The 22,857-nt window shown below is 35.3% G+C and overlaps 2 protein-coding genes and 2 long non-coding RNA genes across 5 annotated transcripts; all 4 read left to right on the forward strand.

Moving 5' to 3' along the window:
* The first annotated feature begins 5,217 nt into the window (after positions 1 to 5,217).
* Positions 5,218 to 6,314, forward strand: LOC143460404 (uncharacterized). Its single transcript, XM_076957895.1, has 3 exons — positions 5,218 to 5,371; positions 5,548 to 5,712; positions 5,816 to 6,314. Exons 1-3 carry the CDS (start codon positions 5,290 to 5,292, stop codon positions 5,872 to 5,874), a joined length of 306 nt encoding a protein of 101 aa, XP_076814010.1. The 5' UTR covers positions 5,218 to 5,289; the 3' UTR covers positions 5,875 to 6,314.
* A 7-nt stretch (positions 6,315 to 6,321) lies between these two features.
* On the forward strand, positions 6,322 to 7,838 carry LOC143460405 (uncharacterized). Its single transcript, XR_013117874.1, has 4 exons — positions 6,322 to 6,632; positions 6,796 to 6,885; positions 7,062 to 7,216; positions 7,348 to 7,838. It is a non-coding gene; the product is annotated as an uncharacterized LOC143460405 (long non-coding RNA).
* A 3,017-nt stretch (positions 7,839 to 10,855) lies between these two features.
* On the forward strand, positions 10,856 to 12,311 carry LOC143460386 (uncharacterized). Of its 2 annotated transcripts, none has more exons than XR_013117873.1 (3): positions 10,856 to 10,974; positions 11,250 to 11,423; positions 11,560 to 12,311. It is a non-coding gene; the product is annotated as an uncharacterized LOC143460386 (long non-coding RNA). The 2 variants fall into 2 exon arrangements; XR_013117872.1 differs by having other exon boundaries at positions 11,244 to 11,423; positions 11,560 to 12,305.
* Positions 12,312 to 17,645: 5,334 nt separating this feature from the next.
* On the forward strand, positions 17,646 to 22,574 carry LOC143460324 (toll-like receptor 7). The gene is made up of 2 exons (XM_076957786.1): positions 17,646 to 20,722; positions 20,988 to 22,574. The coding sequence occupies exons 1-2, from the start codon at positions 17,751 to 17,753 to the stop codon at positions 21,208 to 21,210; spliced, it is 3,195 nt and encodes a 1,064-aa protein (XP_076813901.1). The 5' UTR covers positions 17,646 to 17,750; the 3' UTR covers positions 21,211 to 22,574.
* The last annotated feature ends 283 nt before the right edge of the window (positions 22,575 to 22,857 follow it).

Genomic DNA, 22,857 nt, shown 5'->3' on the forward strand with positions numbered 1-22,857 from the left:
AAAGGATGAGAGGGCGTTGACTGAACGCGTTGCGGTACGCAAGTGACGGTAAGACGGTACCGTTGATAGAGTGACATGTTGCTCTGGACATAAAATCTCCAAGGTTGGAACCCATGGCTTGATGTCCAAGAGTAGAAGACAGTATCTCAGTAGGAAAAATCTTCCCAACTGCTTTGTAGAGTGTTCCAATCAGCTTTGTGAGTTGACAATGTAGGAACTTGTTGTCTTCGTTGAAAGTAGTGAGAACTTCGGAAATGTAAGCGAAACATGTAAGCAGCAAACAAATGAACATGTTGGGTTTGTAATCAGAGAAACGTTTCGGTGGCAGGATTTTGCAACCAGTCCAAGAAGTCCTGAATGTGGCAGAAGAGGTTGTAGCGTCGTCATCATCGTCGTCTTCATCGTCGTCTCCGTCAGAAACTGAACTACTTTGAGCTGGAGCCATTGCTGTCGTTGTTGTTAAATCAACTTATTTACAAGAATAAAGTTAGCAGTACCAGCTTCATTGAAACACGTCGGGTCAACGTCGGTGGTCATCAAAATGCGGTGACACTGCTCGTTAGTCTTATGCTATTCGGTCTTAGTTTACCTGCCGAATTAATGATCTGACTCCGTGGTTGCGTGCGGTTAGAAATCTCTAACCTTAACGTGTTACTACTGCTACTAGCCGAAAGCTATTACGATTAACAGATACAGTTTATCAGAAACAATCCTTTATTGTAGGAACTGTACAGGTTCCGATTATTATGACACAAGCACAAACTTAGCATTCACCAATTAAAACAAGTCTAACAAATTACATTTTAACACGACTGACGTAATACGTTCGTACGATTCGATATCTCTGTCTGCGCGGTTACTCGCATTTTAGCACGAGTTTATAAAGCGGGGCGATGTGAGCGGAAGTATTCAACAAAATATACACAAATAGGTCAGAATCGCAAACGATAAACTAAACGTTGGCAATGGGAATTATACACAGTTTAAACTCGGATGCTATGAAATCACCTGGTAACGTACTAAACGGCGCTTTCACAGAAAGTTATTTAGTGCAAGTTTCCAAATATTAAGCGACAATTGCAGTTTCATCAACAAACAACATTTCAATAACCAACTGGCGAATACTTTCCCACGAATGATATATTGGTATTGGTTATGGCTCCCAAGCCACTACAAGTACACATGCAAAACTAACTTAATATAGATACTTGTAGATTCAATGGTTTTCTGTATGGTATAGACTAAAGGATTTATATACTATACCCTATATTATACTGTTCTATTTGTCGGCAGCTCTTTCAAATGCTAAAAAAATATTTGACCATATATATTAACACTAACAACTTTAATATTTGCTATAGACATAATTATACAAAAAATTGCTTTAAGGATATTGTTAAACAGAAAAGTGGTACCATTATCGTTTACAATAGGTTTGAAAATGTATCTTTTTGAATTTCTGTGCTTAAAAAACTTGTTTTTCTTGATTTCGTACGGAAGCTATGTTACAGCAACAAATGCAGGTCAGCAAAGCTATAACTTAGTTAATATTGAAGTTACAAATAAGCAATTACAAACATGAAGTCGAAGCAATTTATAAGATTACGCTAATGATTGTATATAGTAAACTTTAAATGATGGCCTTATCCAAAGCAAATAAACTAAAATGGTTAACATTTATCAGTTTTATATGTTACAGATTTTATATATTACAGATTACAATGATCCAACACCTGCAAATGAGCCAGGAGAATTATCTTCACAGACTTTGCTGGAAACTTTCCTGGCTGGGATGATAGCCTTGGGTATTGTGCTCATAATAGTGCTTTTGTGTGTTTACCGTATCAGCAAACAAACAGTCAGGCAATTGAGCGACGGAGGTAATGTTTTCGAATACATCTTATACCTAAATGAAATACTTGGCCATACCAACGTACATGCCCATTCTATCATGTATATCATTAACGTGTTTGATCTTTTACAGAAAATCGACAAGGATATTTGGTACTTAAGGTTGTTGACGCAAAAGTCAACAGACGACAATAGAAATATATATCAGGTGCAACAAGCTTTGGAAAACATGGAAAATTTCTTTTTAAGATTGGATTTCAGCTATTTGATTTTTCACAGCTTAACTATGTTGGAAATAGTTTATTTATGTTGTCTTTTTTTCTGTATCAACGCAATTGTTTGAATTATTTACGTATACGTCCGTACACAATACGTCATTACTTGGTGATGGTTCAACAGAAAGAAATTTCCTCACTGTTAAGATGTTTTGGCTTTGATGTAAACACATAACATTTTCACATATAATAGTCTGTGATTTTTATGTCTTAAAAACTGTTTGTCACAAATTCTGAAATCTAATTAAAAGTTTTTGATTTGTTGATGTTGATGTTGATTTTCATTATCATTTCGTCTTCTGCAGCACAGCAAACATTAATTTTTTAAGGGTTAACAGAATGCTTCCAACATTTATTCTGGGTACTCAATAATAATATTGACGATATTCTTTCTACTGTATATGTTAAATATTCAATAGTATTGAATGCTTTTATTTCATGTTATTATATAGCAATAAAAAGTAAGTAATTGAAGGTAAGACGAAGGTAAAAACTAAATCATACTTAACCAATGCAGCAATTAATACTCCTTAATAAAGGAGTACACTCTAAGGAGTATACGTTTAGTAAACGTTTGATAAAGAAAAATCCGAGCATGATAAATATATCTTGATGAGAGAAGAGCGGATCAAGTTATAATCCAGCTAATCAAGGATTTTCTTTAGACAACAATATTGGTCGGATACAACCAGAAAATAATAAGATAATGCAAAAGAGCTTGTTAATTAAAAAACTAAACGTGTTACGAATTGATAGATCTCCAGAAAAACTCGAATTTCGAACTCTGCATTAAAACTTAGTACTTAATGGGCCCTCCAATTGTGAAGAAGGATCCGCGATCGTTGTCGATCATTGATCATTGGGAACCTTGCACCATGTCAATTGTGACGTTTTAACCAGCTCGTCATGTGATCGGCGCGCTACCTAGTCAGCTATATTGTCGGACAACTATACTAACCACTGCTGCTGTGTAAACGGAAGTCGAGCAAACTAGAGTTTTAAGTGAACCTTGTATTGTTAACCCGAACCCGAACATACCAGCCCTAATCCGGCCTGGAAGCGACATTTTTATTTGGCTGATTGATTGATTGAATAATCGGGCCGATTTTGGCCCGATTATTTTTCTAATTTGAGCTCGAGTATGCAGTTGTGCAAAACCATTAAGCCTTTGTTCATTTAAACTTTAAATGAAGGCTTGACTGCCTAGATGTAGGTCACAGGTATAAGTAATGAAATGATCACAAGTTGCTAACTGCCATTACGAAACTGACCATTGTCAACACGTCACGATTGACGACGCCTGTACTGTATATGTGCATTTATTCTGATCACTCGCAATTCTTACCCATGCTGTTTGTATATAAAAGTATGCACTACATACATGTTACTAGGCACTGCCGTTGCTAACTTTGGTGTTTTGCAGTTTTTATTTAGTGCTGCTACTCATTTTGTTTCTGTTTGTGAAAACCAGCACACCGTTACGGTGCGCACTTTTTACAGCTTGTCTGCTCCAGGCGCGGTTCGCCGCTTGCACGATTAAACCTTGGTTGTCAATTTACATTATTTGAAATTCAATTTATTTTTGAGACAGAGCTTTAAAGAACGGTAATTTTGCATTGGTTTTTACAAGAATTTTACAATTTAAGTCCAGAGGTTTAAGGTGTTTTGTCCAAGTATTTGAGATGATATGTAAATTATTATTGTAAAATCTGAAGCAGTACAAACTTGATGTGAAATTGTTTGTGTGACAATTCTTTGAACACTGTTAATCTATCTGTGTGACGTTGCTTGTGAGCGCAGTTTGAACGTTTGACATACCAGGGCACTTTGTCATGAGTTCGCCCAATTGTTACTAGGAAGGCGACAGTGAGTGCGATTCATGAGAATATAGTTAAATTTGAAGCATTATTTTATACTTGTTAATTTAAGTGTTGGGAAACACTGGTTCGATTTAGCAGCGGTAGTTAAAATTCAATGTGTTATTAGTTGTTAAGTTTCTATTTAATCGATTTAATATAAGGGTTCTAAAGGTTAAAGGTAAAAGGGTTAAGGTTAAAGGTAACAACTAAGGGTTCTAAAACGCATTTGCAACAGCTTAGCTGAAGATCTTAGCATTAGTGACAGACTTATTCCACAATATTACAGCTTTCATGAAAAGAATAATTTAATTACGAAAGCACCGGCTGTATTTAACCACTGGCTGTATCACCATTACTCAAAGTGAAACAGTCACTACTAAAACACATATGGTTTGATTACATAAGCATAAGTAACTTAATACAGTAACGTGTATAGTTTCAATTGTTTTCTGTATGGTATAACCTTCAAGATTTATATACCATATACGAGATTACACGATTTTATTTGTTGGCAGCCCTTTCAAATGCTCAAAAAAATATTCGACCATACACATATAAGCACAATTAACTTAATACAGAAACGTGTATAATTCCAACGATTTTCTGTATGGTATAGCCCAGGGGTGGGCAAACTACGGCCCGCGGACCGCATGCGGCCCGCGGTCCCATTTTATGCGGCCCGCTGGCACTTGCAGAAACTCCTACTCATCACTTATTGTTTTAATTAAACAGGTTAGAATTAGATGACAAAATATTATTCCCTTTACGAGTGTGTTTTTCTCTTCACTTTCAGTGCGTAAACACACACACGTCAGTCGCGCATGTATTGCAACATGCTTTCAGCAACTAGCCGTACACTTCTCACGCATTGTTTGATTCAATTGTTTGATCATAAAATACAAATACGGTAGCGGCTACCGTAGGCCTTTGTGATGAAGATTGCGTAGCTTTAAACGTAACTGAGTATGAAATGCAAAAAATTGTGTTTAATATGAATATGCGTTTATTTACACACCGGGTAAATTTTCCTACTTTGTAATGAGAGTGTGCGGCCCGCCGGCTGCAACATTTTTTCTAATGCGGCCCTCAGTACAAAAAGTTTGCCCACCCCTGGTATAGCCTACAGAATTTTTATACGCTTTAATTTGGTGGCAGCCCTTTCAAATGCTTAAAAAAATATTTAACCATATATATTATCACTAACAATTTTAATATTTTGCTATAGACTTAATTGTACAAAAAATGCTTTAAAGAGATCGTTAGACAATAAAGTGGTACCATTATTGTTTACCATAGGTTTGAAAATGTATGTTTGTGAAGTTCTGTGCTTAAAAAACTTGTTTTTCTTGATGTGGTGCGGAAGCTATGTTACAGCAACAAATGCAGGTCAACTAAGTTATAACTTAGTTGATATTGAAGTTACCAATAAGCAATTACAAACATAAAATCGAAGCAATTTATAAGAATACGCTAATGATTGCAAATAGTAAGCTTTAAATGATGGCCTTGTTCAAAGCAAATAAACTGAAATGGTCAACATTCAGCAGTTTTATATAATACAGATTACAAGGATCCAACATCTGCATATGAGCCAGGAGAATTCTCCTCTCAGAATGTTATGGAAATGTTTCAGGCTGGGATGATAGTCTTAGGTATTTCGCTCATAATAATGCTTTTGTGCATTTACCGTATCAGAAAACAAACAGTCAGGCAATTGAGAGAACAAGGTGATTTTTATTTTACAACCTATACCTAAATGGAATACTTGACCATTACAACGTACATGTCCATTTTCTCATGTATATCATTAATATGTTTGAACTTTTTCAGAAAATCAACAAAGAAATTTGGCATTTAGGTTTGTTAACGGAAATGTCATCAACAGGTGACAATAGAAATTTATACGAGATGCAACATGCGTAAGAAAATATCAAAATTTTCTTGTTTAAAATGGGATTTTAATATTTAATTTTTCACATCTTAGATGCAGTATATGTTGGAAAAAATGTATTTATGTTTTCTTTGTATCTGCATTAACGCAATTGCGTAAGTTGGTCAAGTATACGTCTATATACAATACTTCATTACTTTGTGATGGTTCAACTGAAAGAGCTTTCCTCACTTTTAAAGTATTTTTGCTTTGATATAAACACATAACATTATTAAAAATATCAATCTGTCATATTTATGCCTTAACAACTGTTCGTCACAAACTTAGAATTATAATTAAAAGTTTTTGATTTGTTGATGTTGATTTTCATTATCATTTCGTTTTCTGCAGCACAGCAAACATTAATTGATTAAGCGTTAACAGAACGCTTTCTAGATTTATTCTGTGTGCTCAATATCAGTATTGAAGATAGTCTTTTATATATCTTAAATGTTAAATAGTAATGAATGCTTTTATTCCATGTCATTATATAGCAGTAAAGAGTAAGTAAGTGAAGTTAATACGAAGGTGAAAACTAAATCATACTGAACCAATGCAGCAATAATGACTCCTTTATAAAGGGGTACACTTTACAGAGTATACGTTTAGTAAACTTTTCATAAAGAAAAATCCGAGCATGATAAATATCTCTTGATGTGAGAAGCGTGGATCAAGATATCATCCTACAAGATTTCTCTTCTATGTACTACATATATTGTACGTTTTTATTTGTTGGCAGCTCTTTCAAATGCTCAAAAAATATTTGACCATATACATTAGTATTAACAACTTTAATATTTTGCTATAGACTTAATTGTACAAAAAATTGCTTTAAGGAGATCGTTAAACAGTTAAGTGGTACCATTATTGTTTACCATAGATTTGAAAATGTATCTTTGTGAAGTTCTGTGCTTAAACAACTTGTTTTTCTTGATGTGGTGCGGAAGCTATGTTACAGCAACAAATGCAGGTCAACTAAATTATAACTTAGTTAATATTGAAGTTACAAATAAGCAATTACAAATATGAAATCGAAGCAATTTATAAGACTACGTTAATAATTGCAAATAGTAAGCTTTAAATGATGGCCTTGTTCAAAGCAAATAAACTGAAATGGTCAACATTCAGCAATTTTATATAATACAGATGACAATGATCCAACATCTTCAACCGACCCAGAAGAATTTTCCCCAGAGGAAACTTTAATTGCTGGGATAATGAGCTTCTTTCTTGTACTCATATTAGTGCTTTGGACATTTTTCATAACAGCAAACAAACAGTCAGGCAATTGAGAGAACGAGGTAACCTGTCCGAATAAAATCTATACCTAAATTAAATACTTGGCCATACCAACGTACATTCTTTCATGTACAGCATATGATTAACATGTTAGAACTTTTTCAGAAATTTAACATGGAAATTTGGCATTTAGGTTTGTTAACGGAAATGTCGTCAACAGACGACAATAGAAATTTATATCAGATAGCCTACAACAAGCTTTGAAAAACATGGAAAATATATTGTTCAAAATTGGAGTTTAGTATTTGATTTTTCACCGCCTAAATATGTTGGAAAAACTTTATTTATGTTTTGTTTGTATCTGCATCAACGCAATTGCGCAAATTAGTCAAGTATAGGTCTATATACAATACTCTATTACTTGGTGATGGTTCAACTGAAAGATTTTTCCTCTCTGTTGAAATTATTTGTCTCCAATATAAACACATAACATTTTCACAAATTAATCTGTTATTTTTATGCCTTAACAACTGTTTTTCACAAACTCTGAAATATAATTAAAAGTTTTTGATTTGTTGATGTTGATTTTCATTATGATTTCGTCTTCTGCAGCACAACAAACATTAATTGTTTAAGCGTTAACAGAACACTTCCTAAATTTATTTTGCGTACTCAATATTAATATTGAAGATAGTGTACTCTATTTGTTAAATGTTCAATAGTAATGAATGATTTTATTCCATGTTATGTTATATAGCAATAAAGAGCAAAAAAGTGAAGTTAATATGAAGGTAAAAACTAAATCATACTTAACCAATGCAGCAATTAATACTCCTTTATAAAGGGGTACACTTTAAAGAGTATACATTTAGTAAATGTTTCATAAAGAAAAACCCGAGCACGATAAATATCTCTTAATGTGAGAAGAGTGGATCCAGCAAACCACGGATTTTCTTTGAACAACATGCATAACAACATATTGGTCGGATCAAACCAAAAAATTAATAAGACAATGCAAAAGTTTTTGTTTGATCTTGGTTTAAGTCTCGTTGGACAATTGTCAAAAATGAAGGAACTGAGGGGGCCGAGTGACTCAAGAGCACCCAAACGTTTTTACTGGGAAGGTTTGGCTCTCTCCACTTTTAAAAACTAAACGTCTTTACGTGTTTACTAAACTAAAGGCTTGGCCTTCCCAACTTTGAATTATAACTTATACCTTCATGTGTCTTCCCACTGTGAAGAAGTTTCCGCGATCGCTGCCATTGATCAATGGGTACCTTGCACCATGTTAATTGTGACGTTTTAACCAGCTCATCATGCGATCGGCGCGCTACCTCATCAAATATATTGTCGAACAATTATAGTCGTACACAAGGTCAATAACGATAAACTACTGCTACAGTGTACACAGAAATCGAGCTAGCCAGATTTCTAATTGAACCTTACATTGTTAACCCGAACCCGAACATACAAGCCCGAATCCGTCCCGAAAGCAACATTTTGTTTGAAGTCCGAATTTGGCCCGAGATTTAAACTTACTGAATGAATCAAAATCATGTTTTTATGCCATTCTTTGTCTGTCATCTTAATGTGGGAGATTATGAGTATAAACTCGGTTCGTAATCTGGCCCGATAATGCAGTTGTGCAAAACCATTAAATGTTTGTTCATTTAAATGCAGACTTGATGTTCTGTATGTAAGTCACAGGTATAAGGAATGAAACGATCACGTGTTGTTACCCACCATTAAGAAACTGTTGTCAACGTGTCACAATCGACGACGCCTTTACTGCAATTGTGCAATTTTGATCATTTGCAATTCTTAGCCAGATTGTTCATATATACAGGTATGTCCCTATGTTAAACACTATGACTCGCTGTCATAGTTACAGAGTTGGACTGTAGAGTTAAATGTTATGAGTAGAATTGCATCAGCTAGTCTAAATATAGCTAATAGTTTATAACATAACTGCAGTATGGTAGGAGGTTGCAATATCCCATTTATATAGTATTATTCTTATTGCTAGTGACGACTGGATCATTATTAAATACGGCTTGTAGACTACATTGTTGCTGCAGCTGCGTTTGGTCCTCATATTCTAGATTTACGTATGTTTTCGTGGAATTAACATCGAGCCAAACTGACAAGTTTTTATTGCTTTTCTACAAACCAGAGATATATTTTCGAAGAAATCAACACATAAACATGATCAGTGCTTTACGTCATTATCCGACTTTCAATCTAATTCGTCACATGACAAAGCATAAAATGTTAAAAGTTTGCATGTTTGAAGTTAGAACTTTAGCAAGGTTTTTTAAACCAAATAAGCTTTATTCCTAGTGCAACTTCAGAAAGCGCAACAATGTCGTGGACTCTAAATACCAACAAATTGCAGCATCATTTCACCATGGTCCCGTGCACCGTGCATCATACACTTCCCATCTCTAAAAAAGGTATGTCAAAACCTTATCTTTCAATTTTTGAAACATTTCGTCTAAAGCACTCTGCAGGGCCTATGAAGAAGTACAAAAGGAATAGTTGCTGGTTAATAAAAGCAAGTTTTGTTGTTACTAGGCACTGCCGTTGCTAACTTTGGTGTTTTGCAGTTTTTATTTAGTGCTGTTTTTAATTTTGTTTGTGCTTGTGAAAATCAGCACAACGTTACTGTGTGCACTTTTTACAGCTTTTCTGCTCCAGGCGCGGTTCGCCGCTTGCACGATTAAACCTTGGTTGTCAATTTACATTATTTGAGATTCATTTTATTTTCGAGACTGAGCTTCGAAGGACGGTAATTTTGCATTGGTTTTTACAAGGTACAAAAATTTAAGTCCAGAAGTTTAAGGTGTTTTGTCCAAATATTTAGGAGGAAATGTACATTGTTATAATTGTAAAATCTGAAGCAGTACAAACTCGATTTATAGCACTTTGCGTGACAATTCTTGATACACTGTTGATCTATCTGTGTGACGTTGCTTGTGAGCACAGTTTAAACTTTGGACATACCAGGACACTTTGTCATGAATTCGTCCAACAGTAACTAGGAAGGCGACAGTGAGTGCGATTCATGAGAATATAGTTAAATTTGAAGCATTATTTTATACTTGCTATTTTAAGTGTTGGGAATCTCTGATTCAATGTAGCACCGGTAGTTCCAATTCAATGTATTATTAGTTGTATAATGTCTTGTTTAATGGTTTTTAAATAACAATGAAAGGTTCTAAAGCGCATTTGCAACAGCTTAGCTGAAGATCTTAGCATTAGTGACCGACTTAATTCCACAATATTACAGCTTTCTTGAAAAAAATAATTTAATTACGAAAACTGAATTAACTAGCAATGTCTTAATCATTTTTTTAGCTGTTATATAAGCCACGGTAATTTAGATTAACTGTATATAGCAAGCTGTTGAGATTTCTACAATTGGAAAAATAAAACTATTTGATTGGTGAGCTGGTATTTGGTAATAAAGATTTGCGAATTGATGTGATCTTATTCAATGTAGTTTCAACTGCCACCAGTTTTTTTTGTCTAGTGCCTTGACATTCCGCAAAATAGCAGCAACAAAGCAACTGCTGAAACGAATCTCCTGAATCAATTGCTTATATCCAATTACGTATTGCGTGGATATTATGATATATTATATAGGCTTAAATTAGTTATATAGTTATTAGTTAAATATAGCTATGTATATTATTATTATTAATGTTTTTTGTTTATATTCTGCCAAATTAATCATCGTAAAAAATTGTGGAAAAAAAATTTACAGCTTTATCTCGCGAGTCTACCCCATCGTTTTTTACATTCACAGCCAAAATGACAGGTAATATAGGACTTCCTGCTTGAAACAAAACAATTAATTAAGACAATGTGATTAAGTAAAGGTCTTCTACACTACTACTACTGTAAAGGTCTTATAGTTTGAAAATATATTTTATTCAATGCGATTAGTGTTAGATCCATAAAACTGCTAGATTTAATTTTTAAGGCAAAACAAAAAGACGACATAGAACATGCAAACTTCAAATGGTTTTCTTCAGCAAAATGGTGATGACAATGAACTGTATGCTCTTAACACCAAGCAACTTTAAGTTACAGATAACAAGGGAACAACTGTAGGAGACCAAACAAACACACCAAAAAATTTAATAACAATAGTTTTAGTAACTTCGTTATTTGGTGTGATAATTGTCGCCATGTTACTGGCACAGATCATTCGCCGTTGGAGAAAGATAAGAAATAATAGCGGACGCAGGCAACGTGGAGTAAGAGGTAGCTAAAGTTCACAAATGTGAAATATTTTTGCTTGAATGTAGAAAGTGTTTTATTGTGTATGGGCGTTTCAAGATGTTACACAAGCCCATAATTGGAATGAAGTTATTAAAGAACATGTTTTATTCTTTTTCAGAGAATCAGAACGAGAATATTGAACTTCCAATTTTAAATGGACATATTGTACACAGACGTTAGAAATTTTTTTTTTTAAACATATCACAATATTGGTCAACTTTAACTGTAAAAACTATTTATTATAGTCCCGTTTGTTTGTTTGATGTCAAGTTGATGTTTTTACACCGTTAACTTTGTTAATAAACGTTTGTTTATTTTGTTTATTAATTTTTATCGTATCATGCATCGCAAGAATTGTTATCTTTTTTTCTATTAAACATATCCTAAAAGTATAAAGACGTTCTGTGTGTTATAGTTGATAAAATTGCATGACAATTATTGGAGTAATAATGTAATATGGCTTTGTCTGTATCGGATTCTCAACCGGCGCAATTTCAGCTTTTTTCATATAGACCAGGGATGTCCAACCTGCGGTCGGCCTGAGATTTTTGTGCGGCCCGCTAAATTACTCGATTATTTGTGTTCCAGAAGAGTATACCTGAAATATATGCCAATTGTGCTGTTTGAGCATAATATGGTTTTTTACAATATCGATTTCATGTTTTGAGAAAGGTGATTTTGCTACTCTGAATGTTAGATTGCTCAATACAGTTTTCGGATTGTGTTATTAGTAAATGATAAAAACGTATGACCACGCTGCAAGATAGGATGGTACATTTGACGGTAAAAGTTCCGCAAGGTGGTAGCCTCTAGCAGTTGTTCGATGTAATCTGATTAAATTTCGAAATATTCAGAAAAAATATCGACTGGATATTTAAAACAATAAAATTCTCGGAATTTTGTCCAGCGGGAAACTTTTCGGAAGATAATATTAACACAAAGTGTGAGCAAGTGTATGAATAATGATATAACAACAGTAATTAAAAGTGATGACTCGTTAATATATTCATGCATATACTTACATTTATGTATGTATGTATGTGACGAGAAACACATTTCGAAATGGGGTCTCAATTGTCACTATGTAGAAGAAAAGCGATCGGTTCCGGCGCTCAAAAACATCAGAGGCAAAAGCTCACACCAATCTATTTCCGTACCTCCTTGACAAAGTGTTTGTTCCTTATTGTGTATCAATTTATTATTTGTTTTTTCTGTTTATGTTTTTTCTGCGACAAAGTTTGATAACACTACGTAACACAATTTTTGTTTGGCTACTTTTTTTAATGCCCCTTTATGTATTTTTGGGTGCTGAGTTCAAAAATCCAGTTAGTTTTTTCGTACCATCGTTACTTTTTGAGATATTCAAACTTTGATATAGCTGTAAGTACAGCAAATCGTGTTCTACTCTTGCATTAGATTTTAGCTCCACATCAAGGTTCTGTTTGGTTTATTAAACGCAAAAACCAGTTTAAAAACGTTAATAAGGAAGGTTTAAAGATAAATGTAACAGTTTTGTAAAACAGTAAGAGTCGTTCAAAAATGTACTTTTGAGCGAGTTTTTCTTTTATGACTACTCCTGTCTTGCCTTACTAAAGACCAAATGTAGTTTCCCATCATTACACTATCCCAGCGGCCTTTATATCGTTTTTCCATTGGCTCAATATCCTGATGAAGTCTCTCACCGTGCTCCTCACTGAAATCACGTAGATTTTCTTGAAAAAAATCTAGATGCGAACATAAAAAATGAAGTTTGACAGACATGCGACAACCCATGTTTTGGTAACTTTTGATCAGTTTCTCCACCAACTCTTTGTAATTTCTGTCCCTTTTATTTCCCAAAAATCCATCAACCACACCTCGAAATGCTTGCCACGCTTCTTTTTCTGTTTCATTCATTTTTTCTTCCAAGCTTTTACACTTTAACATTGTGTTTATCTGAGGACCAACAAATATTCCTCCTTTTATTTTGGTAAGTGATGGTCTGGGAAACATTGAACGGATTTCTTGAAAAACTTGTCCTTGAAAATCCAAAGCTTTGACAAACTGTTTTACCAGACCTAATTTGATATGAAGTGGAGGCAGTAAAACTATTTCCCGGCTTACAAGAGGTTCCCTAATAACGTTGTACATTCCTGGGTTTAGTTTTTCCCGTGTCGGCCATTAATTTTCTCATAGTGCTCACCGTCAGCTCTACTATTCCACAAGCACAGAAAGCAAGAGTATTTTGTGTAACCACCCTGCAGACCAAGCAAAATTCCCAACATTTTAAAGTCATCACAAACATACCACTTAAACTGAGTGTAATTGATTTTAATGAGCAGTTGCTTGACGTTTTCATAATCTTCTTTCATCTGTAAGGAATAAGCAAGTGGAATTGATAGGTATATGTTGCCATTGTGAAGTAACACTGCTTTAAGACTTTTGGTAGAACTGTCAATGAAACGCTGCCACTGAGTAGGATCATGATCTATTCCAACAGCACAAAACAGGCCTTCTACATCTTTGGAATAGCAAAGGTCTTCAAAAACGTCAAAGTAGACAGAAAACTCCAAGTGCCTATTCCTGTGGGGTAGGCAGTACTCTTACTTAAATTGTTTCACTCTTTACTAGACATTTTGATTTCTACTATTTAAAAGATGAACTTAATCTAAGATTTACACAATACTTAACTGTATAAAATGTAATTATATGGCATACTTCTCTCTGTAAACACTAAACATGACTTTCTAATGAGACTATACTGAATTTAACATAAATAGATAAAATGAAAACTGAGATAAGAAATAAAAGTACATTCGTCTGCATTTCAAACTCCCACTCCCATTCACTTTCTCAAGTAAATAGGACGCCCATTTACAACATGATAGTGCTGACAGACACAGATCATAACCGCATAAAATACCTACAGTTAATGGAAAATCACAAAAAACGGAAATTTTTGTATTTTGAAAACGATCGATGATAGAAAAAAACTGATAGCATTTTTGAAATCAGCGCTTGAAAATCATACAGATACACTTAATAAATGTAGCCAAACAAAAATTTTTTTGAATTTTGTTACGTAGTGTAATTGCTGAAGATAAGTGGAATGATGCGAACAATTTACAGGGTGGTTTATACAGTATTACCTATATGCTGTATACACTCTGTTTGCTTCATTATAAATGTTTTGTACACGTTGCGTAGACAGCCACTGAAACTGGCCAACTTCAAACGCTCACTCACGTCAGTCATTCGAGATTTACTTTGTAGTTCTGTTGTTAAACTTGCAGATAAATGAACGTTTATGCGGTTTAAAGTATGACTGCTCAACCAAAATTAGAGTGAAGTCTGTATGAGTCGTAAACGGTATAATACATATGTATCGTAAACGGTATAATACAAAATCTAAATTTAAAAAAGTGTATTTTTAATTGACATTAAGTTGATTTTTGTAAGTTTTAATTTAAATTTTTCTATTGCCGTTTGATTTAATTAGTATTTTCTTACAATTTTGAAAATATGATTTAAACACAAGTGTTGATCTAACCTAACACGTATACTATACTTAGGCTATTATACCTAGCCAATCCTTACCAATGTGCTCTACAGTATTTTTAATTTCATGTATACAGGCAAGTCTTTATTTGAATAAACTACCTTGTATTACAATTAACACATTGTATATGTTAATTTTATAATTGTTGTGGAATGTGGTGTGAACTTCTTAACCTTTTTCGAGAAAAAGCATTTCGTCAACAAATTATTCGGACAACTATCCAAACAATGCCCATTGTGAGTGGACAATCGATCACTGCACGAAACTTGCAAAACATTAAACTCAAAATAAACGACTTTGAGACTGAACCTGAGAAACATAATCTTGAGGTAACATTGGTCATTTAAAGCACTAAACTTTATCAAGAACCATTTTTATGCTTTTATGATTGTATACATGTAATAATAGTTTGTGAAAACAATTAAATATTATTGTATTATGTTTGTATATAGCCCTATATCTTATCAACTTGCACAAAAATCATAACAATATTGCTTGCAAACTACCTGGCGCCTAAACGTCTATGATACAATTTTGACACTGAAAAGTTTTTTTTAACTTTCTTTTTATGACTTCTAGTTAAGTTCAACTTCATGCGACCAAATAAAAAATTTGTTGCCAAACTATTTATTTTATTTACAGGCCCAAGTCTTTTATATGATCGAGCATTTTATTTTTTAATGGAGTCTGTTTATATGTACCTATGATATGATATATGATAAGATATCTGATAACAGTTCCTACATCAAATTAGAAGTGGAATTCGGATAAATTGGAGCGAACTTCCAGCGACATAAGTTATTTCATTAAATTATCGTAAACTAACCCGGATGAATGGAGACTATAGAATTATAACAAAAAAGTCAACAAATGTCATGTGGTCAAGTTTTGCTTTTTCTATATAATTAGTACAAAAAGAACATTGCACAACAAATCATGGTACTGACAGTAATTGCTAAGTGCCATGTAAAGTAACGAACTGTAATGCTGACGTAACTCTATTTCTGCAAGCGAATAGAATTAATAATGAATACCTTAGTTGCAGTTAAAGAATATACGATAATGCCATGAGTTATAGTAACTGTTGTATTCCATTGAAACTACTTGAAAAATTCGCTGTCGACCAGGTAATATTTTTGTTGTCAATGAGCATAAAGTTCAATATTTCATTTGCCTGAAGCAAAATTCTCTTTTTCAGAATAACTTAGCCTACATTACACATCATCTTGCCTTTGTGCTTAATTGATTGATGTTTTAGAATCACCAAAGACACGTATAGGCCTACATTTTCAGCGGTACAGTGTTGTAGTACTGTGCATATCCCAACGAAAACATTCTACCTGAATCGACTCATTCCTTCGAGAAAACGATTAAAAACCTACAAAAATATAAGAAAAGTACAGGAATTTTTGAATTGGTTAAGAAACGATATCGCTTTTCCGCCAACGCCGAAAAGATCATGACGGTCGACTGACTGTGGTACTGTACAGGGATTATGCAGTAAGCGTGTATTAATTAAACCATTGCATAGATGTATCTAAGCACACTCGACAAATCTAAACTTGTGGTCAAAGTGCGCTCCGTTATTATCTAATCTTGTGTACCAGTTTTAATATCACCTTTCTTGTTTGTTAAGCTCAAGCTGATCACTAAAGCGCCAGCTTTGTAGCAGGCGGCAAGTGTAGGAAAAAAGCAATAACTGATGGTCGCTTGGTGAAGTAGCTATAGATTTATATTTGCACTTATAATGTCGATGTGTCACGTTACAGTGTGCATAATGTAATTTTTTTCGTTGCAAAATTGGACGATGAAATGCACGATGGGGAAGCACGTCCAAATTAAATTTAATTACGGCAAACATTGACGAGGAAGACAATTACCTCCGTCACAAAGTCGTGTTTTTCTGTATGCATGTATTAGTATAACATTATAGATTCACGTTTTAGATATATGCTTTGTTTGGGTGCTTAATTGTTTGCCTTACACTTTTACTCGTGGATATATCTAGTATACCAGTCTGGGGTCTGTGGAGTATACTGCATAGTGCATACCCAATTATATTTTTCTTATGACACATATATACAGGCTGTGTTTCCATTTAAATCTTATATTCTTCAGTGTAGTGATTTGCACCTATGATACACTTTACATGTAAGTGATAGACACGGTATTTATGGACCTTGATCACGTCTTTCCTACCCGAGCCAAGAAACGATTCTCCGCTTTGATTTAATCCTAAACTGGTTTGTTGAACGATGGAAAAATCATTCCACTTTCCGGCATGGTTGTGACAAATTTCTTGTTGATATTTGTCTTATTATTTAACTTCAGTGACATAAAACTAAAAAACTAATGCTTTTTGGTCAAAAAGGATTTGTTTTGCGCGCAAAGCGAAAAAACTTTGGCTTCAGTGATTGGCAGTTACAGGGGAAGTTTCCTAGACCTAGGAATCTAGCTTGCTGCATCGAGGTAAATGCAACCGTGAAAACTAGCGAGGCAAGTAAACCACTTTATCACTTATGTTTTATAACGTCTTAGCTCAACGGATGGCGTTATTCCAAACTGAGACCGTTCTTGGTCGAGAAAAATCATTCTAATCTCAGATTACGTCAAAGACGTTTCATGAACAAAACTGAAAGCACCACTGCAAGCCAGTCGAACATTAAGTGAAATTTCGTCTTGTCATGACTAACATGGCACCCGGAAATAAACCGATTAAGCTGTCATAAGCTTTTCAACGCTGTCGGTTTAGCTGTGCAGGTTAAGCTAAGATGCTAAGGTTGATATTTTTACTTTGCTTGTGCCATTTGATCGATGGTAATAGGGACTTGCTTAATCCTTGTGATGCATTTACAGTGCAGGGCAAAAACGTTTTCAGGCAGTACTTTACGGACCGCTACACCTTCATGTCATCAGTTCCGACCTGGTTTGACCGTAACTTGCAGTATGAGAATTGCAGCCGCCGTGGGTTGCTGCACGTACCACGGCTGGTAGCGTCAGAGGCAGAAATTCTTGATCTATCTTTCAATCTAATACGAAGAGTGGGCGCGCATGATTTCGATACGTTTGCAAAGGTTGTTTATTTGAAACTTACGGGAAACTGCGTAAAAAACGGTTTCGAATCGTTAGCTCAAGTACCCGCTTGCGATGGCAAAGTATACATCAAAGACGACGCGTTTCGACCTCTTGTTAATTTGAAAATGCTCGATTTAGATCTTAACTTCTTGCACCGTTATCCCAACTATTTGCCATCCTCAATCTTGTATGTAAACATCGGTCAAACCAGCTTACAGGATGAAACGTCTCGCTTGAAGAAGACATTGGCTTCGGTCGAGGTTTTCTATGCTGCTTATAATTGCGTGCTAACAGATGTTACCGACGGATGTCCGGGCAACTTCACGATATCGGGACCAATTTCTCAAAGCTTGCGAATTCTGGAATTAAGCGGAAATAACTGGACTGCTGTGCCAAGCTATCTTTTCGGCAAAAAACTTCAATTTCTTTCGCTCTCATCGAATCCGATAAACAAGTTAAAAAAGAACGATTTCAAAGGAGCTGAAAATCTTGTTAAACTGGATCTTGCCGGAATGTTTCAACCTGTTCAACTTGAACTTGGTGTCTTTGAAGGCCTCGTCCAGTTGGAAGTTCTCTACTTAGTGGGAAATGCGATAGAATTTATACCGTTGGATATTTTTAAAAACAACAAAAAACTGACGCATCTCGACCTGTCAATGAACTGTTTAATTTTTTTTATCCTCGATCCAGTATTTCTTGTTGGTTTGACAAAATTGACACACTTGGATCTGTCGTTTAACGGTAACTGTGGTGAACAAGTGCACGCGTCCACGTCTACTCTTAGACTCGGACAAAGCTATGCAAATCTGACCTCTCTGGAGAGCTTTGTGCTGGGAGCGTATCCTGAAATGACCAGGAAAGTGACAGATGTAGGAGCAGTGATAGAGATTCAAGAGATTGACAAATTCTCTTTCTCTAACTTGGAAAACCTCGATTCTCTTGCAATGCTAAGCTTATCTTTTTGTGGCATTCGTCGGATTACTCAAAACGCTTTGTCCCGCTTAAGGTACTTAACTTCCATTCTCATATCTGGAAACAAAATAACTTCTTTCAACAGTTCCAGGGGATACGTCTCATTTCAAAAGTCCTCTTCTTCTGCAGAACTCCAGCCGTTGGGAAGCAAAACACCTATTTGCCGAAATGCTTCTTGTGAGCACGAGAGCATGGCGGAAATACAGAACGTTTGTCAATTGTCTTGGATAACCGACTATTCTAACAACTGGATAACCTCTGTTCATCCTGGCCAGATCCCGTTGATTTCAAGCGTAACGAGTTTAGATTTGTCATACAACCTCATCCAGATAATTTATGATGGTGACTTCCGTTACTTGCCTTACTTATGCCGACTTAACTTAGCCAACAACCCACTGAAAATGATTGAGACTCGCTCAATGTACGGACTATCTTTTCTGCAAGACTTTAATTTTGGGAGCGCCCACGGTGGATACAAAATCGACTTGAATTTTATGGCCCAGTTTCAACCGAGTAAGTTTTTAGATGTTAGATGGTTAGGACAGAACACGGAAGTTTTTGACTCTCTCATTGATTGGAACCACCACAACAGATCGACAAACATAACTGGCGTTTCAGGCTTGGACATAACGGGAAACCAAATCCAATTGTCGCTCTATGTTTCAAGCAAAAGCATTTTTGCCACTTTTGTTTCTTTGGAAGTTTTAACTTTAAGAAAATGCAGCATTCTCACGCCACTGCCTCAACGGTTTCTGTTTAGTTTGCCAAAGTTAGTGGTTCTAGACATGAGTGACAATTTGTTGCGGGAGATCCCAGTATCGGAGATAAGGCCACTCACCAAACTGGTTTCACTTAATTTTGATCGTAACTCAATCACAAGGTTAAGTGGCGACGTTCTTAGTCATTTACCTAATCTACAGATATTTTCAGCGATCGATAACAAGATTAGTTACATTAGTGCAAACTTTTTTGGAAACGCCACCCTTTCAGAGTTGAATCTCAGTCAAAACCGCATTAAAGATTTGGACGCGAGCGTGTTTACAAAAGCTTTACTTCTCTCCGTACAGTTGCTAGACCTGAGATGGAACGAATTGGATTGCTCCTGTGGCAAGCTGAACACGTTCTACCTGTGGTACCGCTCAGACGTAAGTCTCAAGGCCGATCTACCAGGATTTTTACCAACTTGCTCTGAAGAAATCGACGAGTACTTTGGAGGTTGCATTGCATGTTACACCCCTTTGAGTTTAAGAGGTCTCTCTCTCGCCCGTTACGGCTTCAACACATCCTGTGACCTATTTTATGCCGGAACACTTTGCGCAGTATTTGCATCGATAATGATTACTTTCTTGCTAGCCGGATCAATTATCTTTAGCAAGTGGTTTAAACGCTTAATTTTTCGCCATATCCACGAAGCGTTTCGAATACATTCCGTAATAGACAGCGATGAAAACCCTCTCCTCAGCAGGTACCACGCTTTTCTATTCTACGATTACGAAAACGCCGAGTTGGGAGATTGGGTGGACGACTTGTTAATCCCGGCCATGAATAACGGATTCCCGTCACTCGCAATAAAAGTTTCCGGTCGTGATAATTCTTGTGGAGTGGCTCCTACACAACAGCTCATGGAATACGTCATTGAAAGCCGAAAAACTATTGTCCTGCTATCAGACAAATTTTGTCAAAGTCCGAAATGCAAGTTAGTTAAACTTTTAAGTAGAATGGGTTTTGCGGTCGAGCTAATAGCTTGCAACCAGTAATTATTACCTTAATTATATTTTCAAGCACGATTTAAGCTTTTTGGTTTTTGTCACTTTTTCCTGTTCATTATCGCATGCTAATAACAACGGCGCTTTTGACAAAAACTAAAATCATTGATCATTAAATGATTGAAATGTGGTTTATTCTGTTACAGAGCACTGTAGTAATCGATCTTTGTTCATGATGTGATATTGTGTTCACAGACTGGTTTTATCTGCAATACAAGAAATGGAATGTTCTGAACAGACCAGCAGGATGATTCTGGTCGCCTGGAATGGAAAAAATTCAGCAAAAGTTCCCGAAGTCGCTCAAAGAACAAGAAACAAAAGAAACTCGTCTTTGCTTTACTTTGACTCGTTCAGAGACGACCCCGTGCTCTTCTTTGAAGCTTTGCGTTCCGCAGTGATATGCAATTATGACTCGTGATAATTTGATAGCTTGACGATTTGTACAACTTTGGGCATTTAAACTTCAGAAATGCCTTTAAATTTTAATACTTAGCCTACTACTTGGTCGTATTCATCGTGATTAAATGTACATGTGGCATAAAGGAATTAATTTCTTTAGGTCAAACAAACGCTAATTTCGGGATCAAACATTAGGCCTATCTAGTGTTGTAAGTGTCCTGAAACTGCTGTCCGTAGCTGGCCAATGTTAGACCTGAAGCTAAAAATTTGAACAGTTTAAACTTTGAGAGTCCCTAACTGTTATAAGAACATTGTAGAAAAAGATTTTTAGAAATTTCAAATATGTTTTGGGCTTCATTTGCCGGTCTAATCACACTTCAAACGAATTTATCATTTATCTGCAATTTTAAACTAATAATTAATTAATCGCGGTGTGCTTGCCTACAAATCAACTATTTCAAATACAGTCGACTCCGCTTAATTCGGACACTTTGGTTCCGCTCACTTTTGGCCGAATTAAGCGGAGAAACGGCTTTGTCCGAATTAAGCGGAAAATCAATTGTTCGTTTCATGGTCATGCGTAAAGGCAGACAACGCATTTAAAATACTGTAGTGTTACGTAATAAATGAATTGCAGCTGCGCTATACTGCAGTAATTGGCACTGATCGCATAAAACGTCTTTGTTTACTTTAGTGAGCAATTTCAATTTTTCTGCTAAACTTTGCTGTACCATTCTGTTCTACAAGATGGACGCAATTGTACCGAAGTAAAAGCGACTATGAAATTGGCGCGGCCTTATATGAGTTTATTGTCGATTGTTACTGCATGGATCGTCATTGTTTCACCATGATCACTCATAATGCAATTGCATCTTGTGTTAAAACGAACGAAGTACTGTTTATTGTGTCATAAACTCATAACTAGGGCAACCAAAAGTCAATATGGTCAATTTTTTTTACCTGCTCAGAATGCTATGAAACAAGCACAAAACAAATTTCAGCTTTGTACGACGTGTGGTATAGAAGTTATTAGGTCAGATAAAGTCAAAATGTTACGTTAGGTCAAAATACGGTCAAATTGTTTCTTTAGGTCTTTTTTTTAGGTCAAAATCTATTAAACTTGTAATTTTGTAACCATTTTGTAATATTTTTCTTCCGTTTTTCTCTTTTCTTGTACCGCAAACAATTCCAATCCCGCAAATTTTACTTAGAACCAAAGCCACAAAGAGAGGGAAGGCTTTTCAGCACGTTTGGTGACGTCACGATGTGACGTCATTGCATTTGAAACTGCAAGTTGTCAATCTTAATACGCAGAAACGAAAAAAAAGTCAACACTAGAAAAGCATTTTGTCATTTTTAAATGCAGTTTTAAATTAGAAAGTTGCAGTAGACAGTGTAGAGACTATCAGTATAGCGTTTTTCAAAATGAGGTCAAAATTTAAACTTTTTACGTCAAAATAAGGTCAAAATATATACTTTTTAGGTCAAAATTTGCAAATTTTAAGGTCAAAATTTATAATTTTTAGGTCAAAAAACTGGTTGCCCTACTCATAACCTAACGATAGGAATTGCCAACCCGTGTCCGAATTAAACGGAGAATTGTCCGAATTAACGGGAGTTTTTTACATTCAATTTTTACTTTTGTTCCGTTCCCGAGCATTTTGGC

The sequence above is a fragment of the Clavelina lepadiformis genome, chromosome 5 (genome assembly GCF_947623445.1).
Source record: "Clavelina lepadiformis chromosome 5, kaClaLepa1.1, whole genome shotgun sequence".
Classification (NCBI taxonomy): domain Eukaryota; kingdom Metazoa; phylum Chordata; class Ascidiacea; order Aplousobranchia; family Clavelinidae; genus Clavelina; species Clavelina lepadiformis.